Genomic DNA, 15,032 nt, shown 5'->3' with positions numbered 1-15,032 from the left:
GCTAGCTGGGGGCGCTGTCAATGAAAGGGGGCTTTAGGGACTGCGGACTGGTGAGAGGTTGAAAACCGAACCTTAAAGTAAGGTAGGTACTGTACAGTGCATAAGGTGCGCAGGTAATTATTCACCCCAACCCACCTTGTTTCCACCTTGTTGACCTTGCCTCAAGCAGGCAGCTTCGCCCCGCCAGCGCCAATTCCCGAAAGACGCGAGGGTAATCGTACCGCTTCACAATCTTCTCGAGCCTCCGCACATTCTCGGGCCCGTACGACGCAATCACCTCTTACTACACGTTCGCGTCGTTCATGAACAGGTGATCCAACTTTGCACCTGCCGCAGTAGCTGCGACCCCGATCTTGCCATGAAGCGACCGCACTGCCGTAGCGACCGCCACGTCGCCTTCGGCATTCCGCCACCCAGCGCCGACGAAGAACCATGTCTGGTTGATGACGAGGTTTGCGCGCAGGTCCCTTTTCGGCGTTGTCTGGCACTCGTACAGTGCCTGCATCATGGCTGGTGGCTGATGGATGCATCCCACCCCATGCCTGGGAACTGGGATAGGTAGTTAACTTGAACGTTATCACAATGCCTACCAGTTACTAGATAATTAGCATATCTCACGGCAAGTTCGCGACTGTTCGATGGCCTACCGAAATTGTTTTCTCCCCCTTGAGCGCCAACAAGTATCATAGGCTTTGCTCCACACGGGAAGCTATCAAGCGAATGCGAAGATTTGCGGACTTCGGACTTGCACCCACAAAACATACAACAGGAGAGCACTGCATATTTATTGAAATGGTGCAGAAACACACATCTACACCCATATACTCATTAAAACAAGAGGCAGGGCAAAGATAGCCAAATGCCAGACAGGCAAGATAGACAAGACAGGCCAGGCGACACCACCACAAATTAGGTCCCCACGGCCTAAACTAGGCCAAAACTACATGTACAGACAGAGCTCCCTCTGATCAGGGGGAGATCGCTTTGCACGCAAAGAAAGCTCGTCAATTGAGCCTGCAACAGGTATGAAAAGAGAGTACTAAATTGATTGTCCTGTCTCAAGGGGCAATGGCCAGGACAGCCCTACTTATGGAGCAAAAGGAAAATGGGCCCACGGCAAGTTCCAGCCCCCGGGGCGCCATTCCAGTAAATGTGACCCTCTGATCAGAGGGACCCTGTCCTCGGGGGACAGTTTTCCCCAACTCATTATCTCGGCTTGTGCTCGTTAACGCTAACCGCCGGAAATGCGCTAAATAGGGACCTTCCTGTTAGGTCTGCTAGAGGAGCTCAACCTGGACTTTTCCGACAGGTCCACGCTGTAGAATCTCCTTGATATCGTCGATGACCGCCTCGAAGGGCGAGACATACACAGCACCGGAAGCCACCGAACCGTTAGCAACGGCGGTGACAATCCCAACGGCCTCTATATGGCCGTTGAGCACAAGTGCGCCTGAGTCGCCGCAATCGGCAAACCGGCTGTTACCCGGGTGAACAACAAGAGCTTTGCCCTTTACCAGAACATTACGCTTGCCGTGAGGCCTATCCACGGTATAGCCAATCGTGACGCTGGAATCAATATCGTGAAGTCGGCCAGCCGTGTGGCCAGTTGTGCGACCGATCTTGAACACGCGGGAGCCTTTTGCGGCTGCTGCGTACGTTGTGCGGCGCTTCCAATCCGTCTCCTTCCAATCGTCGCCACTTAGATCGACCTCGAACCTTTCGCAGCTGGACTGCGAAGGGAACTGTGGATGTTAGCTAAGGCACCAGGTATTAGCTACTTATAAGGACCTACGTTGTGCAATTGCTCGAATGTAAAGCGCGCTGGATCAAGCTTGATGAGAGCCCAGTCCAGTACCCAGTGATCTAGTAGGCTTGCTCGTAAGCCTGACGATGCATACATTGCACCGGCGGTACGCTGAAATGTCATGCAGTGAAGCTTTTGGGCTTGCGCCTCCTGGACCCGGGCAAAAGCGGTGCTGCGGAACCTAATGATGTTCTCGGCGGCTAGCCACCAATGGAGGTTGTCTCTGTCGGCGGGACAGACCACGCTCGATACATCGCGACCAGGTTCGGTGGGCATCTTGGAAGCTAGAAAAAAATCAGCCCATGGCAGGGTACCCAGGTAAAGGAAAGGTACCTACAGGAGAGAACATGGCTGCACGTCAACCCAAAGTACTGGGCCGTGCCGTCCGTAACGATACGGAGGAAGGCGCCTAGCGTACCTGCACCCTGTTGATCATCCGCAAGGCCGATGCTCGAGCCGGTCGGAGGAGACGCGCCGTAGGACATTGATTTGACCTCTTCACTTGGTTTTTTTCCGGGAGACGTCTCAGCCTCAGTTTGACCACCGTCAGCCAGGAATATCGTCTGTTCCGCGACCTCGATAGCAATGTCGCCTAAGCGTTTGTCGTAGCTACACAAGTCAGGAAGAGAAGTCGAAGAAAAATCTTTGGTTTAAAAGCTTACCTTTCCAGGACGGCAGAGAGTTTTATGATAGCTTGGACAGCTTCGGACGGCGTCAACGAACCCGGGAGAACGGTGACCAGCAAGCTCAGCTCTGTGGTGCTGCCTTCGAATCCGATGCGGTACGCGCAAAGGGAAGTTAGCACGTCCGGTTTAATGCAGTCCACAGCGTCCCGGAGCCGGCCGCGAAATGTATCATCGGTGTCATCGCAATCAAACGCCCGCGGACGAGGTTGTCGAGCTCTTCATCGATCAGACATGCGATGATGCGTGGGTGGGAGCCGACATAGGGATACGGCAAACCACCTGACGGAGCGTGAATGGCGCCGCGTCGCGCCAGAAAATCGTCGGTTTCGCTGCCGGTGGAGATGTCCATGGTGGATAACTTCAGCATCAATGAAAGAGCCGTTGTGATCTGCCAAGTCTGCCAAGTCTGCCAAGTCTGCCAAGCAGACTGCAAAGAGTGCTTGTTGCCTGCCATGGTGGGCGATTTTGGCGCTAACGCTTCTAGGATTAGCGTGAAGGAGCGAGTGGGGAGGTTGCCACAGAATGTGCGGTGCACGGGCCAAACCCTCTGAGTGATGGCGTTTTCCCAAAGTTCTCTGCAAACAGCTGCTTGTGCATGGACCCCCTAGCTCTTGCCGAACTGACGGAACTCACGACAGAAGCAAAGCGGGTCCTTGCTGAATTTCTGCCAAAGAGCCACTTGGGACAAACCATGTCCTCACAGAATTCTTAACAAAGATTAAAATTGCAAATATAAGAGGAGATGACGGAAGAAGATGATGAGTCCATAAAGCCAACCCCCCCTTCCCTGAAGATGAGTTTGAGGAAACGCCCGCAAAGCCGATCCTTTGCCATGTACTCAAGGCTCTCTGGGCACACACAAGCAATACAATCACACGATCAAGTGCTGTCTTTCTGATATTTCCATAGCACTGGTTGCTCTCCAAAAGATGAGCGTTACCAGAAGCTTTGTTATTAATAGCGGTCCTCGCTGCGGAATCAGCCACCAGCCCACCGTGTTACTAGCTAGCTAGCCCTAGGAAACATAGGCCGTTAAAGCGCCCTTTTTCACCTCTAGCTTGTAATTATGCGATGCTTGCCACTTCATCCAGCCTCTGGCCCGACCAGACCACTGACAAAGACAAACATAAGGTAGCTGTATGAAACGGGCCGCCTTTCACTGGTGCCGATCTATGTGTGTTGGGAACCCCAGCACCAATACCATCTTCATTTAATTCCATAACGCTTTGCCTTTTCGCCTGCAACTATGAGCACATTCAACTCCGTCCTCATAGAAAGGCCAGTTTGTCACGGCTTTCCGTTATCATCAGGGTTGATACGAACCATTGATGGGGCGCGATATCGACCAAAACGGCAAGACGGATATCGTAACCGGAAGCCTACACGTAAGCAAGGGCTGCAAGGAATTCACTGCACAGTACCTGCTGACTCATGAAAATTCGGGGCACCGAACCCGACACTAGTCCACTAGACAATTGAACCCCGCATACTACCTTGCCTCAGGTACCTTAGCCAAGGTACTCCTGTCTGCACTATCCATTATCGCTCGTTGCTATCCATCCACCTTCACGCCTGCTAGTCTCTAACAGGATTAGCTAAGAAGACGGGGGAATTGATCCAGTATCGAGCGGCTAATACTTATGGCAGGACGCTTTGAGATTCGCGCTGCCCATGAGGACGACATGCACCGCGTGGCCGAGATCCATGCCCATTATGCTCTAAATACAGCAAGCAGAACCCCTTCGGAGTTAGGATCTCTAGAAATCTGACATGTTGCCCAGGTAGTCACGTTTTATGACCAGCCGAGGCCACTATCTGAGTTTGTATCACTGTACCAAACGCTGGCCGCGGAAGGCCTTCCATTCCTTGTGGCCGTCGACCGGTCCTTGGGTTCAGTTGTTGGTTTTGCCAATCTGCATGATTTTCGTTCACGGGCGGCATACCAACATACCGCTGAGCTCTCCCTCTTCTGCCACCATGAACACCAGGGAAAGGGTATCGGATCGCTGTTGCTGTCAAGGCTATTGGAGACGCTGAGGGAGCATCAGTCTCATCCTGAACTACGCCTTGGTGGCTCTAAGGATTCGGTCAGGACAGTTAACCAAGTAGTGGCTGTTCTGACACTTGACGAAGAGGGAAAGGGAGGCGGTATGGCTTTGAAGGAATTCTATGAGCGCTTTGGCTTCCAGGAGGTAAGCTAGGCGATGTCCCACGCAATCCCGCGAGGCCCAGTTACTTCTTGTCTCGAGGCTAAGGGCGGCGCTGACAAGAGTCCTCAGAGAGGCCATTTAGTCCAGGTTGGATACAAGTTTGGGAGGTGGTAAGTAGAGCTTCTGATTGCATCCCTTACTGCTCAGGTAGTTCACTCACCTGTGGAAGGCTCGACGTCCTCTTCATGCAGCTCTCAATCGCTTAAATTGTATTGTGCCGCAAAATCCTCGCGCCAGTGTGCCGAAAATTCGACAAATAGTTTTGTTCTGGCGTTCTCCTTCAGTGGTGGTCAGTTCACCTAGTGGCTAGCGTTGGGGGAGCCGTTTCATTATATTCTGTCTGTTCTCTCATCATTATCAATATGCCAACAATGGGTAGGATACGCAATTTAGAGAAACTGGGCATGGCTATATGTTGGGTAGAGATATTCTTAAGACAAGCAAGTTTTTGTCATTTTCATGTGCAGATCACAAGAGCTTCAGATCGACATCTCTGAACGAATGGATTTGATCAGTATTGGCGAGTTTTAACGGTCGCTCAATGCTCCTCAGCTCATCTGCCTGGGGTTTACGCAAAACGGAACTGCTGGCCCCAACACGCCCCTGGCAAGCCTGAGAGGAGCATGACTGCCGCAACTGGTTCCTGTTAGGCAACCTGAATGGCTGCCCGACCGGCATGATGGGATTTGATCGTCTTGAGGCGAGCTATCCATCATCGAAGCGCCTTCGGCCACATCAGCGTGGGTTTCCCCAGACTTTCCGGTCGTTGTCCGGAATATCCGATTCGGCGATTCCGCGGCTGCTCCAAGGTACCACGGGTCCATATTCGGGCACCCGAGGCCGTGCCATGGGGTTTTCCGGATGTCCACACACGCCAGTTGACCTTCATCCGGAAGACATCGATCACAAGAGAGACGTAATGCGGCGTAGTCACTCATCAACTCCTGTGCTCATGGTACTTGTTTTGCTTCGTATAACTAGGGTAGTCTGGAATCCATAGGTGATAGCGAGCGCTAGGTACTGCAGTACATGTATGCTACTTACGGTAGCTTATAGTGCTTTGTCTTTCCCACCCCCTGGATCACCCCCTATTCTACACAAAGATATTCGACTGGCCTGAAGAACCCAGGGTCGTTCTTAGCCACGTACGAGGCGTTACCTAAGCCGTTATACTGCCTATCATGGATCGCTGCGATATTACAAATTACGCAAATCTTTGAATGCCCAACTACCATACATGATGTCTTTAGATTGCCTCCTCGGCGCGATAGGTCGTCTTTCAGTCGCAGAACCTACCCCGACGTAGCGATCACCACAATTAATGCACGTTATTTAGGTACATGTTTTAGTAATTACTCCACTGCCATATGCGCCACAGTAACATCGCCACAAAGAGTGGGTGATATAGTCTCGGACTTCCCACAGTTTCGACTCGATCAAAAAACTCACCATTCCACATACCTCGATAGTAACAAGGACCCGTCGCCGCCGACACAGAATGGACCGTCAGATCGACAAGCGCCGATTGAAGTTTGCCACGCGCTCTCGACTATTTGACCATTTCAGAAGCGAACGCAGGGCGGATGGTCCTGATCCGCCATCGAGAACCGGGACCTCAGCAGGGGAAACCTCTCGGAAGGGCTCTGAATCTGCCCCAGACCCGGCCGCGTCGAAATCGCATCGCAGTTCGAGCGAGGCGCTCACTCCCACGGATAAAGAGGCCCTAGAGGACGACGGGTATTACGAGAATCCCATGTCCGATGAAAACCGAGCGTGTATCAAGGTCTGGTTGCAGACCGAAGACGAGGGGAACCAAGATGTTGAAGTACGAGGTGAAGACTACGACACGGCGCTCGAGAGAGCGAATAAGAAGTTTGATGAGTACAAGCACCATTATTTTGACGGACAATGGAGAATAGACTCGGAAGAGAAAGCACATGAAGAAAGGGATGAAGAGTGGTTTATCCATTCAACCCCGGTCCTGGAGAAGGACGATCCGGAGCATCTGTGCGACATGTGCCGACATATCGACTTTGCAACCCTTCTCACATGTCGCGACTTGCCCGGGAATAATCAGCCGGGACCTTCAACCATCGAACTCCGAGCCCTTCCGAGGGTGCTCGACGAAGAGACCAGGTGCTCTTTTTGTACCCTCGTCCGTCAAGGTATGCAAGACCTATGCACGCCAGAAGAGATCAACGCGGCTAGAGCGGCCAGAGCGGCCAGAGGGACCAAGAACGGAAAGATGCGGTTGAGTGTTCTTGACGATGGTCCGGAATATGCATTACGGCTCGAGGTCGAGCTCGAGGGCTTGGCTCCAAGGATGGTGGTGCAAAATGCTGGCACCCGAACAAACCGCGCTTCCACTCCAAGGCCTCTCTGTCAGCCGGGATACTGCGGATTTGGAGAGACTCCGCACATGGGTCCGGACTTGCGAGGAATGCCACCGCAACGAGGTCGCCACCCCGGCAGCGTCGATTGCCTCGGGGCCGCCGGCTTTGCGACTCATCGATGTCGAAGAGGATCGCATCGTGGCGGTGGCTACTCCGTGTCGATACGCCTGCCTCTCGTATGTCTGGGGGGGTGAGGTGGGGACCCAACTCACATCCAAGACAAGGTCAGTACTGGAGAGCACAGGGGGTTTAACGGACCCGTCAATACACCTAGGTCAAACCCTTCAGGATGCCATCAAGGTGACGAAAGACATCGGCCTCCAGTATCTCTGAATTGACGCGCTCTGCATTTTCCAAGATGACGACGAGGACAAGGCAGCTATCATCTCCCGCATGACTGCCATCTATGGAAAACGCCATCATCACCATCGTCGCCCCCACCAACTCCCGGCCCGCGGATGGTCTCCCTGGCGTCGGCAAGGTTCCACGGTCTCGGGCCCAAGTGGTTAAAAAGGTTCAAGTGATCTCCCTCGCTGCGGCATTTCACGACGCGCGGCTCCCACACGGCGATATCGAGGACTCGATGTGGAACTCTCGCGCTTGGACGTTCCAAGAGAGGTATCTATCGCAACGCTCCGTCTATTTCACCAGCTCCCAGATGTCCTTCACCTGTCCCCACGAAGTCGTGTTCGAAGACACAGTCCCCGGCCTGTCGGCGGACCACCGACCAACCCCGCTCACGGATCGGTCCCGGTTCGAAGCACAACTGTGGGCGCTGATGGACTACATCTGCCATGACCCCACGCAGGCGCTGTTCCCCAACAAGACGTTCCAAATCCATGGACTCGGCTCCCAGTCGGTGTCGATGATGCGCCCCGACGCGACGGACCCGGCACCCATCTACCGAGCCACTCCAGTGCCGACCTACGCCAACGCTGGCACGCTCCGCATCGAAGGGGAGACGCTGTGGAAGGCCTACAGCGACGCCGTAAGCATGTACACGCGGCGCAAGATGACCTGGCAGACGGACGCACTCAATGCCTTCAAGGGCGTGGCCGACCTCGTCGCCCAGGGCGTCAATACGGCCTTCTGGCACGGCCTGCCTGAGTTCGCCTTCGACCCGGCCCTGCTCTGGTACCCGCGCGAGCCGCTCACGCGACGCACCGACGCGGACGCATGCCCGTCCTGGAGCTGGGCCGGTTGGGAGGGCCATGTAGCGTATCGCGGCAGGGGGTGGCGTAACGCCGCCGTGCTCCCGCCCTTCTGCGTCGTCCAGTGGCTCTACCGAAAAGGTCCGCGCGACCTCATCTACGATTTCCTCGTGAGCGGCGAGCAGCACACCCCGGAGGAGATCGCCGAGTATGCATATCGCGTCGCCCGGCGGCCCGCGCGGCTCCGCCGCTGGGATCCCGCAGCCTTGTTCCACCTAGACGATCGCGAAGATGGCTGGACGCATTGCCGCGACACGGACCCCAACGAGCACTACTACACCCATGCCGCCTACCCCAACCTCCGCTTCACCTACCCAGCGACGCTCCCCTCGCAGCCGCTCCTCCCGCGCGCATCTTCCGACGGAGGCCTGTTCTTCATCGCGCGCAGGGTCCCCGCGCGCTTCGTCGACATGTCCGCGACGCCGCACACCGTCGCCGCGGGCGTCGACGGCTTCCTCCAGGTGGGGCTCAACGACGCGGAGCGCTCGGTGCGCGGGACGCGCCGGCCGTGGGAGCGCATCATCTACCACCAGGGGTACCGCGCCGGGTTCCTGTCGCTCAACGTCGCCTTTGCGTCCGTCGATGTCGGCTCGCACGAGTCGTATGCCCTGGTCGCCATGTCGCGCGACTCGATCCCGCAAATCGCGCCGCCGCTGGACGGGTGGGACCTGTACTGGAGTGTCACCCCGAAGGACGCCCAGGGGCATGTGTTTTACAACTGGGAGTGGGGCAGCGAGGAGGAGCGCGCCCCGGTGTTTGGGCCCTACACCGATGCGGAGACGCCTTATAGAGGGAGGGTGCTCGAGAACGGTGATCCGCACTGGGACGCGGCGCGGTTTGGGGATGTGGCCGTTCTGGACGTGTATAACGTGTTGCTATTGGAAAAGAAGATTGACGAGTACGGCGGAGAGTGGTGGGAGCGGATTGGCGTGGGGAAGATGAACGCCGCTGCGTTTTGGCATGCGAAGCCTAAGGAGGGCGTGGTTCTGCTGAGATAGGAGCGTTGCCACCGGCTGGTGGCATGGTTCGGCTGGTCATCGGGTGTAGGGAGTACAATACAGGCGCATGCGGGCGACGGCGACCGTGCTGGAGGCTATGTTTCATGCCATCCCGCATGTTCGGCATTGGGTGAAGCTGTTGGCCAAGGCGGAGAGCCGAAGGGGAGGTTGTCATAGATGGCATTTTCAGCCGGCTGGAAAGTGGAGACGGGTGGAAGAATATGAGAGGCGAATGAACTAAAATCCAACGTTTGAAGGAGGTCCAAACGTCGTCGCGACAGGGGCTGCTGCAAAATGAGTAGCCTCGGTGTCAACAAGCACAGATCCTTGAGTCTTGTGGAGCTGCAACCGCGCGATCCCATTGTCCTCGGTGTTCCGTTGCTCCCCAGCTTCCGGATGCTAAGACCCACGACCACCTGCTGACGTGCTGCCTCGCAACCTTCCGCCCAAAGAGTTTGGGCGCAACAAGTTGCGGCAAACAGTCTACGAATTCCCCTAAATACTTTAAAGGATTATATTAGGTATGGCTATTGTTATTATAGACAACTCGCTGCGCTGATCAGAAATGTATGTGCGCTCCAAAAGCCGAGTTACCGGGACCCCCGGGCCTTGCTGCTCGCATGGAAGTATCATTCATACAAGGCGGGGTCGGAGGAGAAGCAACCTTTAGCGTCCGTACTGAGCCGATGCTCTTTTCACATCCCTCCACTTGTGCTTCCAGCCATCATAGGCTCGGAAACGCTCCCTATACCGCGTTTTCGGAGAATTGCAAGAGAAATACCACCGCCTCAGCCTAGCCAGTCTTCTCTCCTCGCCGTTTGATATGGCATTTGATTCCCTTTTGCCGGAAGAACCATCGGCCCACAACGTTCCATTCCTGAGTCGGATCGACCAACTCGATCTCAAACCGTCTCACCAGGGTAGCGACCATCTTGTACGTCTCCGCCAAGGCTAGATGCCGCCCGGTGCACATGCGAGAGCCGCCACCAAAGGCCAGGTCGGCTGCTTTCATAGCTCGTAGACGGTCCTGGTAGACGGTCTCGCTCTCATCGGCCATCTGCAGCCAGCGTTCCGGGCGGAACTCATCCGCATCGCTGCCCCATAGCTTCTTGTTGCGGCCTACGATGTACGGGTTGATTCCCACAGCCACGCCCGGGGGGATGCAGGAGCCGTCGGGGAGATTGAGTCCAGGGGCAGGCACATAGCGCTCCAAGGGCATGCAGACGGCGGGGTGCAGGCGCATCGCCTCGCGTATGACGGCTTCCAGGTCTGCCCGTGACGGTCAGGAAAAAGCGACGATCTCAAGTGAGAAAGGTGGACTTACACGGCAGGGCACGGGCTGCGTTATACGGTGCGGGCTTGTTGGCGCTGAAACCGGCCGCGAGGATTTCCTCTTGTAGTCTCCGATACGCGGCGGGGTTCCGAAGCAAGAAGTAGAAGACAGCTCGAATCGTAATTGCCGTGGTGTCGGCTCCGGCCAGAAGAGGGATGAGCAAATATCCCATAATAGTATTGTCGTCGACGAGGTCTGGATGCGCCTGCTTGGACTCGATGAAGTGGTGCAGAAGGTCCGGAACCGCCGAATCGAAACCTTTGTCCTTGCCTTGTTGCCGAGCAATCAGGGATTCCACTGCGACCTTTGTCACGCTGGCTAGATTTGTGGGACCGATGCGGACTATCGGGTTCTTCTCGAGGACAAAGTCGAGGAACGGCATCTGGCCAACGGCAGAAAAGCTGGGAAACACAAAAAGAGTCAGTGAACTCGTCCTCTCTTTGATCCGAGAGGAAGTGCATTAGAAGAACTGGAGATTTACTAATCAATCATCTTATCAAGGTTGGACAAAGTGCCGTCGAAATCGTAGCCTCTCTCCATGTAGCCATATGGATGGCTAAAGGTAATCATAGTGATCAAGTCCCAGGCACCTGTAGCTCCATGTCAATGTATGGTCACCAGTTTGGAGGTTCTTCCAGTCGAAAGAAGGGCCGATGTGGTTAGGAACGGGAGAACACACAAAAAGCAATCCAGTCGCCCAAATCGCAAACTTGTCCGTTCCCGCGCCCATTCGTGAAGCGGCGTTCCAATTGATCGCAGAGGTCATTGAGGGCTTTGTCCATGAGCGGTTCCATGGCTATGACACTGCCGAATGAAAAGTACTTCGCAACCGGCCGCTGCATTCTGGCGTGTTCGGCCGGATCGGTTGTACTGAAGATACTGTACACAATCTTGCCATTTACCACGATGCTGTTGTTGTGATAAAACTCAGTCTGCGACAGTCGGAATTAGGCTTCGGATCTAAGAAAAATGACAAGACAGCCGCCGATGGAGATCATATACCTTCCGCCACCTGTCATCTGTGCTGTACAGCGTCTTAATCAGTTCTGGGTAGTCAAGATCGATGAGGTTTGGGCCAATCCGTATGACCGGCCCATATTCATCATGGAGCTTCTTGATGCGGCGGTGGTAGTCACCGGACTGCACGACAAAGAGACGCCAGAGGTTTGTCCACCCTATAAGGAATCAATGACGTGTATTCAGTATCAGTCTTGTTGGCACACGCGGGCCGCTGCCGCTGGGGCAAGCACGTACTGGCGAAGAATGGGCCAGGGTATCGCCTCAATGGTGACAGCGCGTGCGAGAGAATCCACCAGCTCAACACAAAGATAAGAGGGACTCCAAATGCATAAACCGTAACAGCTTGCCAACTCCATGGCAGGAGGCTTGTCAAAAGCCCAATCTGCATTGTGAGCGATTGATCTCGATGGGGCGTCAGGAGTGGATAGCTGGATCGTCAAGGAGGCTTTCAAGCTTGCAGGCAAAGATGATGGCGTTCCGCTGGCTCGGGTCGTCGAATCGGTGGGAAGCGGCAAGCAACCCAGTGGCCCAAGCGAATATTTAACCCCCATATTCTGATTTGTTATGGCGAGCGGGGGGTTGGCCTCTCGGCCGAAAGACCATTGGTGTTAAGCCATGGTTGCGCCCGACCTCCCTGTCGTTGGCGTCGCGGATGCGAATCCTGACATCCGAACAAGGGGGCGAGCAAATCCCTTGGATGAACCATGTTATCCCCCTCTTTTCTGGCGTCGGCCCCGCACGGCCGCCATCACACTTGACGAATAGCAGCTCGTTGACATGCTAACAGTTGCGGCAGCAACGTGCTCCGAAAGCACTGCTCGCCGATTCTTGTTGGGAATAGGAAGGACACGTAGGCAGTAGGCATTGGTATTTCGGTTTCAGAGCTGGCAGGCTTCTCCCACCGACAGAAGAAGCGGATGAACTGCCGATCCAATAGTGCATGCATGGGTGAAGGTGATAATGCACCGGATGGCCGAAGCGGCCCCAGCTTTTTGTGGCGTTTTCTTGGTCACCAGCACCGCTCGATTCGGCCGGCTTGTGTAACATACAGGGACCAACTGCAAGAATCCGGCTTGCCCCATCCCCGGCTTCCTCGCCAGACCCCGGCGCACCTCTCCATCCCGCATTTATTTTTTTTTCTCTTTCTTCCTTGGGCGTCGCATCATTGGACCCATCTTTGACTCCCCCAGAAGCTACAATGCCCGGCGACGAACTCGAGCAGCAGAACCGTCCAGCCGAGCAGCCGGCGACCGACGATACTGGAATTCTTCCGGCGGATCATTGGACGTCTCTTGTCTGCAGCCCCCGTAGCCGTCCCAAAAAATGGCTCGTATCCTGATGCTTGGCAGGACGACGTTGATAACGACTCGGCGGTTGACGAAGACGAAGCTAGCTCAACCGCTTCCCTCACCTCGTCAATTTTCAGATATAGATCCATTCATGGCAGGACATTTCACAGCGAGAGAGGCAATGCGCAGTACTGGTAATGGCGGACCCCACCTGTTCACCTTGGCCAGGCCACCAAGAACATGCTAATAATTCGCAGGGCTTCAAACGACGAGCAGCAAAACCACGCGCAGGATATCAAGCAAGCCACCCTCAGTTTCTTCGTAAGGGAGGAAAAAAACCACTAATACACACGCAGCCACCACGCCCTGACCCTTGCCATTGACGACAAGCTCTTCTTAGCCCCGCTAGATACGGAGAAGATCAAGGTCTCTCGTCACCCCCTGATCGCCGGAACAAGCCAATATGCTAATCACCACGTGTAGACCGTACTCGATGTGGGAACCGGGACAGGTTCGTGCACCTTTTCCCCTCCCAAGCCCCCACCGATCAAGTAGGCAGTAAAGCTAATGTCTGGTACAGGGATATGGGCCATGTACGAACTTGGTATGATCTGCTCACACAGGGCTGCTAATACCTACACCTCGCCAGTGATTTCGCAGACGAGTTCCCCCACGTCGAAGTTACAGGGACCGACATCTCGCCTATCCAGCCGGTCTGGGTCCCGCCCAACGTGAAATTGTAGGCCACACATACCCATCTTTCAAGGGAGATTTTTCGTAGCTCACCACTCTTTATTCGTTCAACAGTGAGATCGAGGATTGCACTCAATCCTGGTCCTTCCCGCTCAACCACTTTGACTTCATCCACATGCGCTGGCTCGTAGGGAGCATCGACGACTGGAACGCGCTCTTCAGCAGGGCGTATGACTGCCTCAAACCGGGCGGCTGGCTCGAGAGCTACGAGATGTCGACAGTGTGGGAGAGCGACGACGGCAGCGTCACCGAGAAGACGGCACTGGGGCAGTGGGGCAAAATTTTTGTCGAGGGCGGGCGTAGGTCCGGGCGCACCTTCACGGTGGTCTACGATGGGCTGCAAAGGAAAGCTATGGAGGCTGCTGGGTTTGTAGACATCCAGGAGCGGGACATCAAGGTGGGTTGTCTTGGCGCGTCGCGCGTGACATGGCCCTGACGGAAACTGACCGGCGCTGTGCTAGCAACCGATCGGGAACTGGCCCAAGGACCCGAGGATGAAGGAAATTGGGGAATTCACAAAACTCACGCTCACTCAGGATGCGGAGGGATTCCTGGTGTTCATAGCGAACACGCTGGGCTGGTCGAGGGAGGAGATCATGGTTTATCTCGCCATGTTCAGACGCGAGGTACGCTCCGGGGCCTACCACGCGTATTACAAGCAGAAGGTCGTCTGGGGCAGAAAGCCCGAGTGAGGCTTCTCCCGCGACCTGAGCGTCCGGGTCACATGCAACGATGGGAGTTCTGGCAGCAATGGGACACCGGGAAAAGCCGATCGGACGAGGCTTCGCGCTAGCTGAGTGGGGAACTGCGAATCCCCAGGTCTCACATTGGGACCCTGACGACGAATCGACTGACCATCAGCGACTCCGCCGGGGACGCGGGGCTGCAGCAAATGCCCATGTCGACCGGGTACACTGTCGGCGGAATAGCCCGGGAGATTGGCCGGGACGGCGATCAAGTGGGGTATGCCACGGGCCGGGAATAGGCTGAGGTTGAACCCGTCTGCGGGTGTGATTGGGCTTTAAGTGTAGGCCGCTTGGGCGCCGCGGGACTGGAGTTGGGACTTGGTTTAGGGCTGCATGAGATTTATGTGACGGAGGTCGGAGTCGAGGTTGTCTGGGACGAGTTCGGGATTTCCTATTTTGGACGAGTTAGTATCTCTGTCGCATCATCTGGAAACTCGACATGTTGCTGCAACCGCAATATCTGGCTTAGGTCGTTGATCCCTTTGGCCCATGCGTTACCACAACCGCGGTACCTGTGCCCATTCTGTTCGATATATTCCATCTTCCCTCTCCAAGAAAAAAAAAAAGCCGGGCGCGATCAAAGGGGTTT

General features: G+C 55.3%; 6 protein-coding genes across 6 annotated transcripts; 3 read left to right on the top strand and 3 right to left on the bottom strand.

Annotated features, from left to right (window-relative positions):
- Positions 1-283: 283 nt before the first annotated feature.
- MFIFM68171_02849 (uncharacterized protein) lies at positions 284-508 on the bottom strand (the record flags this gene model as incomplete). The annotated part of the gene is made up of 1 exon (XM_071058271.1): positions 284-508. The coding sequence occupies one exon, from the start codon at positions 506-508 to the stop codon at positions 284-286; it is 225 nt and encodes a 74-aa protein (XP_070914372.1).
- A 769-nt stretch (positions 509-1,277) lies between these two features.
- Positions 1,278-2,839, bottom strand: MFIFM68171_02848 (uncharacterized protein; the record flags this gene model as incomplete). The annotated part of the gene is made up of 5 exons (XM_071058270.1): positions 1,278-1,742; positions 1,793-2,088; positions 2,142-2,413; positions 2,467-2,706; positions 2,775-2,839. The coding sequence occupies 5 exons, from the start codon at positions 2,837-2,839 to the stop codon at positions 1,278-1,280; spliced, it is 1,338 nt and encodes a 445-aa protein (XP_070914371.1).
- A 3,359-nt stretch (positions 2,840-6,198) lies between these two features.
- Positions 6,199-7,426, top strand: MFIFM68171_02847 (uncharacterized protein; the record flags this gene model as incomplete). The annotated part of the gene is made up of 2 exons (XM_071058269.1): positions 6,199-7,081; positions 7,173-7,426. The coding sequence occupies 2 exons, from the start codon at positions 6,199-6,201 to the stop codon at positions 7,424-7,426; spliced, it is 1,137 nt and encodes a 378-aa protein (XP_070914370.1).
- A 73-nt stretch (positions 7,427-7,499) lies between these two features.
- Positions 7,500-9,302, top strand: MFIFM68171_02846 (Heterokaryon incompatibility protein-domain-containing protein; the record flags this gene model as incomplete). Its single annotated transcript, XM_071058268.1, has 1 exon — positions 7,500-9,302. One exon carries the CDS (start codon positions 7,500-7,502, stop codon positions 9,300-9,302), a length of 1,803 nt encoding a protein of 600 aa, XP_070914369.1.
- Positions 9,303-10,095: 793 nt separating this feature from the next.
- Positions 10,096-12,043, bottom strand: MFIFM68171_02845 (Pisatin demethylase; the record flags this gene model as incomplete). Its single annotated transcript, XM_071058267.1, has 6 exons — positions 10,096-10,571; positions 10,627-11,036; positions 11,117-11,225; positions 11,315-11,567; positions 11,638-11,810; positions 11,890-12,043. The coding sequence occupies 6 exons, from the start codon at positions 12,041-12,043 to the stop codon at positions 10,096-10,098; spliced, it is 1,575 nt and encodes a 524-aa protein (XP_070914368.1).
- Positions 12,044-12,853: 810 nt separating this feature from the next.
- On the top strand, positions 12,854-14,389 carry MFIFM68171_02844 (SAM-dependent methylransferase; the record flags this gene model as incomplete). Its single annotated transcript, XM_071058266.1, has 9 exons — positions 12,854-12,949; positions 13,005-13,138; positions 13,202-13,243; positions 13,301-13,370; positions 13,428-13,455; positions 13,525-13,537; positions 13,594-13,683; positions 13,752-14,094; positions 14,159-14,389. The coding sequence occupies 9 exons, from the start codon at positions 12,854-12,856 to the stop codon at positions 14,387-14,389; spliced, it is 1,047 nt and encodes a 348-aa protein (XP_070914367.1).
- Positions 14,390-15,032: the final 643 nt, after the last annotated feature.

The sequence above is a fragment of the Madurella fahalii genome (genome assembly GCF_045866475.1).
Source record: "Madurella fahalii IFM 68171 DNA, scaffold_2, whole genome shotgun sequence".
NCBI classification, from domain to species: Eukaryota; Fungi; Ascomycota; class Sordariomycetes; order Sordariales; genus Madurella; species Madurella fahalii.
The sequence above is the reverse complement of the archived record's forward strand: the minus strand, read 5'-3'. Positions and strand labels throughout refer to the sequence as shown.